Source organism: Fukomys damarensis, unplaced genomic scaffold, assembly GCF_012274545.1.
Source record: "Fukomys damarensis isolate Sample0158 unplaced genomic scaffold, DMR_v1.0_HiC HiC_scaffold_10, whole genome shotgun sequence".
Classification (NCBI taxonomy): Eukaryota; Metazoa; Chordata; class Mammalia; order Rodentia; family Bathyergidae; genus Fukomys; species Fukomys damarensis.
The window spans coordinates 38,081,509-38,087,281 of NW_022900922.1; the positions used below are offsets into that span (position 1 = coordinate 38,081,509).

At 50.0% G+C, this 5,773-nt stretch overlaps 1 protein-coding gene across 4 annotated transcripts in view; it reads left to right on the plus strand.

Annotated features, from left to right (window-relative positions):
* Positions 1-5,483, plus strand: part of Exoc2 (exocyst complex component 2) — a 133,369-nt gene extending 127,886 nt beyond the window's left edge. For all 4 annotated transcript variants that reach the window (XM_010622735.3, XM_010622734.3, XM_010622732.3 and 1 more), the window contains 3 exons: positions 374-435; positions 2,895-2,954; positions 4,218-5,483. In XM_010622735.3, coding sequence (XP_010621037.1) covers positions 374-435; positions 2,895-2,954; positions 4,218-4,311 — 216 coding nt within the window. In that variant the 3' untranslated portion in view covers positions 4,312-5,483. The remainder of the gene's footprint in view (positions 1-373; positions 436-2,894; positions 2,955-4,217) is intronic.
* The last annotated feature ends 290 nt before the right edge of the window (positions 5,484-5,773 follow it).

Below are 5,773 nucleotides of genomic sequence, written 5' to 3' on the forward strand. Positions count from 1 at the left end.
GGGAGGAGCTCGGGAAGGGCCTGGGTGGGAGGAAGCAGCCAGCCGCTCCCTTCCGTTAGCCAGGCCAGGTGTCCTCCCCATCCCTAGCACATGGTGCCCTACCAGTTGTCCAGGAATGTAGCTCACCGAGTGTTGCCTTTTAGAGCAGGCTCCCAACTCCCTTCTCTGCCTGCATACACCATGCTGGGCTGCACGTTCCCTTTCATCAGGGGAGGGTTTTGTTGTAGCTGGTTGCTTGGGGCTGTTTCAGAAAGGCTGCTCATAGCCAGTTGACCCCTGGTGGTGTCACACCCATCCCGTGGGTCCCCTCGGGCGCTGTGTATACTGGACGGTGAGCAAGCTGTCCTGTTATCTTTCCTCTTCTCTTTTCCAGGCGAGACTTGAAATCTGCGCCTTGAGAGATACTGTGGCTGTTTACCTGACACCAGAAAGCAGGTAAGATGCCACTGTCCTTGCTCGGTGCTTTTAAGAGTAAAGATGTCTTTCTATAGTACAGTACTCTATAAAGATACCAAAGAAAGTAAATGCTCATGAATGCGGGTTGTGTCGTGATAGTTTATGTTCGGTCAATGATTTTAACTAAGTGTGTGCCTATAGTAAGTCAAGGACCATGGAGGCTGCTTCTTTGTAGCACAATGTAAAGGAAAGTAGTTTAATAGAATTTTATGTTTTCATTCACAAATATGTTTCAAATATAATATGACATAGCATTGCATGTTTCTTTAAAAAGAAGAGAAAAGGAATGAGTCTTAGTCTATTCATAGGAAACTTGAACAGTTGTAAATAATCAGTGTAAGAGGAAGCCTTGTGGTTTCTCTGCAAAATTTTGTAGTGGAAATTTCATAACTTTTAGCTGTTTTGAATGAAAGTCAGGATTTCCTACCATTGAAAATCAGTAGGTGAAGTGAAACAGAATTATTTGCCTATACAAAATTGTGTGCCACGTGTGCAGTATTACCTAGGCTCTGTTGTTAATGTGCCCGAAAAGCCAAGTAATATGCAAATTGGGCATCTGAGGACACGAAGCACACTCATTTCCTGCCTCTGAGGACATGGCTTGTGCCATCAGTCTTGATTCAGTGGAGACTTCTAAGTTTTTCTTATTAACTCAAGTTGCTTCCCACCCCCACTGGGTGGCCCCACCCTGTCCACCGCCCCTTGTCCAGCCTTCGTGTTTGTGCACGTGTGATGTGGAAGACAGAAAGCCATCCACATCTCCACCGCTGCTTGGTGTGAGTGCCTGTTCCTCACGTAAATTTAACCTCTCAGAATCTGAAGTTTCTATCTGTGAAAAGAAAGTCATACTGGCTGAGTAATCCCTCATTTAAAATGCTTGGAACTATAGGTTGCTGGACCTCGTTATTTTTTGCCAGGGTTGGGGTTGGAATATTTGCATGTGTGCAGTGAAATAGCTCAGGGATGGGACCCACGTATAAGCATGAAATTTATTTGTTTCATATACTGTATGTACACAGAGCCTGAAGATGATTTTTTTTTTTACTTTTTCTGTCATCTATTTTATTTATTTTTAGTTTTTATTCTTACATCTTTGCAGTACATAGGATTACATTCTTCCTGGGGAGTTGTTACATGTATATGACACATCTTAGTTCTTTTTTCCTCCCTTCCATACCACTTCTTGTGGTATCTTTAATACTTTTGCCTTTGCTGTGGAATTGTCTACTGTGGCCACATGTCGGTGCTCAGAAAGTTTCAGGATGTAGCAGTTGGATTTCAGATTTTCAGACAGAGGCTGCTTGACCTGCAGCACCTGCCAGGCCAGGTTTTGAGGGCATTGAACAAACTGCTCCGAGTCATCTTCTAACATCAGTGTCCTACAAATAACCGGCAATGTAATCTTCATTGTCATCATCACAGTGCCGGTAAAGAATGGTGGCATCAAGTTTCTTTGGATTGAGAAGAGGTTTGTAAGTAGCAGGATGATGGTGCAAACTCTGGCAGTTACTTCTGTCCTCAGGAGGGCAGGTGCCCCCACCCACAGGAGCCAGTCTCTGCCCAGCCCCATGGAGTTGTGTGTGAATCTCTGACTGTGCCGGGCCTCTCCCCAGTTGCTGGGACGCCTGTCCATACTTTGACATTGCTCAAAAATGGAGAAGAGTGGGTGCAGTTACAATACAGAGTCAAAGACCACCCTTACAGTAATTGCATTTCTTCCCCTCAGCTGGTCGGAAAAGAATGCGAGATAAAAGGCTCAGAACTGTTCCCTAGTGAACAGTGCAAGTTACCATCAAGCCATCACCCCTGACAGGCTTTTCATTTGGTCAGTAGTTTTTCTGCTACTTTCTGTTTGCAAAAGTTAACCATACAATAATGGCCTTCAGATTCATTCCTTTTAACTTTTTCACGTAAAGAAACGATAGTGAATTTTTAAGTTTGTGAAGATATACTCACAGTAGATATAGATGTAGTGCCCTTTCCCGGCACCATGTCTGCAGCGGTGACTAAGCCCTGTACAGGCCATACCTGGTGTCACGAGCTGTTGTCGGGGACAGCTTGGCACCCTGGGGCAGTGCAGTCACACCAGGGCATCCCCGCCACCGCTGAGTTCCTTGCTCTCTGAGCAGCTCTGGTGTCTCTCGCCTAGTCTGTTTTGAAACGCCCTGTTGAAGTCGAGCAGTCCTGAGGACAGGAGTGTGACTGTGGCCTTTCCCTTCCGCCTTCAGTGCCCGACCGCTCCTGGACCGCCTCCCTCCGACAGCCAAAGCTGCACTGTTACTTTTCTCGTTTTTCACTTACTTTTTTTTTTTGCGCTCCCACTTGCCCCCCTGGCGTGCACTGGTTTCTCTGTGCTTCGGCTTCGTGTGGGAAGCGTGTGCCCCCTCCATCCCCTGCCCTGGGGTCTGTCTGGGTGACCTGTTGCTGTTCTGTTCCAGGTCCAGTTTCAAGCAGGCTTTGGAAGCCCTGCCGCAGCTCTCAAGCGGAGCGGATAAAAAGTGAGTTCTGGGTGCCATCCAGGCAGGGCTGCGGCCCTCGGGAGTGGTGCAGCGCTTGGCCGGCAGCTCAGTCACAATGCTGTGTTATCCGTGCCCCACCGGTCTTCCCGGTGATGGTGTCAGGTGAAGCCTTTCTTGTAGGGTGAGAAGAATGTAGAAATGGGCTCTTTTTGAGCTCTTAAGTAACTGCCACAGAAATGTCACAAGAATGTTTACTCGCCTTGCTCAGCTGCAGGAATGAAGGCAGCTTAGTCAAACACAGGACTCGTGATTTTTTTTTTTAACTCCCTCCGTTGTGCACACTACTCCTCTATGAAGTCTGAAGAGCAGCAAGTCTATACACACACGTAATAAAATCTCACATTTCATCATCACCGCACTGACGGCTTCCATCCTGCTGCTCACGGTTCAGGAAGCTCTGCCCAAGGAGCCTTACCTGTGCCCTGTATGCCTGCGCCAGGCCCTCCTCTGCGCATGGGGTGGGAGACTCCGAGCGGCCTTGGGGCTGGCAGTGGAGGGGCTATCACGTGGCGCTGGTGGCCTTGGAGAAAGGGAGCGTGGCAGCTGTCCCTGCAGTGTGACCCCAGCGCCGTCCCTGACTGACCTCTCATGGGCAGTGGATGCCACACCAATGGCCGTGTTTCCATTGTCCTGCTTCTGACTTGTCTTGCTGGCTTTCAGCCTGTGTCAGAGTGCAGTCCAGACCCTGTTCATTTCTTTCCGTGTGATAAAACAAAGTGATCACTATCACCTTTGCCGTGGCTCAGTAGCTGGGGTGTTGAGAGTCAGGAACGGCCGACCACCCTTGACCCCCACGGAGGGTCTCAAGCAAGGGCCCCGTCCGCGGGAGGGGACCGGTGCTCCCCATCCTGCCAAACCTACCCAGCGAATGACTGAGCGGCTCCCGCTGCTGCAGTGTGTGTCAGCAGTCCCACAGCTGTTCAACGAAAAGGGCAGATTGTGCTGTTCTTCCTTTTTTAAGACTGAATTTTTGAAAAGAATAGATTCAAATATTGCTTTGTTTTAGGGGAGACTCTAGTTAATCTAGGGCAGGTGGACAGGGCAGGAGTTTTTAAATATAAGCATAAATATATGAATTCCTTTTCCCTAGCCCCTTGATTGACTTATTTCCGTTATTATGAATCTGTGGGCAGGGACTTTTGCAGCCGCCTTTTAGAAATGTCAAGTGGAAGGTAGAGCTGGAACCCGGCTCCTGCATGCGGGCCCTGGGTGCCAAGCTGTGACACAGTGTCTCCTCCACAGGCTCCTGGAAGAGCTGCTGAACAAGTTCAAGAGCAGCATGCACTTGCAGCTTGCCTGCTTCCAGGCCGCCTCTTCGCCGCTGATGAAGATGTGAGGCCATATGGAAAGGGCAGGCCGGCAGCAGGGCCAAGGGGGTCACTGGCCCTGTGCCTTCTGCAGTCTCTCTACCCCTCTGGCTTAACCACATAGAAAGATGTTTGGATATGTTTTCATTTCAGCCATGACCCTCTGGAAAGTGCCCAAGCAGAGGGGATCTGCGGTGTTCAGCATGCATTTTACAGTGTATGTTTCCTCAGTTGCCTGGTACACAGTTGTGCTGGGAGGGGCCTCGGGGTGGCCTCGGGGCAGTGCTGCCCAGTAGGAAGGCCTTTCCAGGGCCTCGCTCAGCACACTCTCTGTCAGGTTTCCAGACACGTGAAGAGATTGATAGGAGATGTGGAGAGTTGTGTTTAAACATCTTTGGAGCTTGTCCTAAATTGTACAGCTGCATGTAAAAGCTTTCTTTGCAGAAGCCCTAAATTTCCTAATTCTATGGGTTTTAGAAAACTGTGGACTGTGTAAAAAGCTGCTATCGTTGGAGTAGATTCTTTGTGGTCCGGAAGTCCTCGAGTCCCCTGTCCTCTGCCGTCTGCCACTCACCTTTCCTGAGCTGAGCACCCATGACCTGCCCAATGGACCTGTGGCACCTGTTGTGCAGTGCTGTGTGGGGTGCTGGGTTGCACCCCTTTCCCTCAGAAGCATCGCCTTACAGAGCTGTGTTTGTGGAGGAGAGTGGCCGGTGCCCAGCCTGATTCCCTACTGAGGGCCGGCCGGGACCCCCAGCACCCTGCTTCCTCCATCTGCCCTTTGCTCCCGAAGACGGAGCCGGTTCCACCATAGCCTCCTCAGACCTCTCCATGGTTGCACTCAATGTCACTATGAATACTGGTCATTTTAGGGCACGGCATTGTTTGGGGCCAGTAAGAGGCACGCCTGTCCCTTTGTAAACGGAAGTGAAGGATTACTTTTTAGAGATGCGTCAGATGGATGCAGCGTGTCTCTCCTCAGCATGCTGACCAGTGTCTAGCAGGCCTGTGATCTAAGTGAAGAAACCGCAACCCTGTACTCCCACAGACATTGTGCCAATAGAGCACCCATCTGTGCTGGAAGATACAATTCAGTTGACTTTTCCCCACCAAGTGTCTTTATTTCAATATTCTCATTGACTGTGTAATGATTTATGTGTCTGGTTTTAACATTTAAAATAAATACTTGCGTTCTGGTTTGTCCTGCATTTGTCTCACCGTTGTTGGAAGGCGTTTCTCAGGCGCTGTGTTGTTGCTGTGTCAGCCTTGCTGCACTGGGGCTGCCTCTGAACTCCATCCAGCCCTCACACGCTGAGGGCAGCCTTGGTGAGCAGGCGCCCCCTTGCCTGACTGGCAGACGGGAGATCCGGGCCCAGAAGAAGCAAGTGGCCGCTCCAAGGTGCAGGCTAGAGGAGCAGCTGCCGTACTGGCTCCCTGACCTGCACCTTCAGGGAGCACTTTCCTCCTGTCCTCCCCTGGGGCAGCATGGGC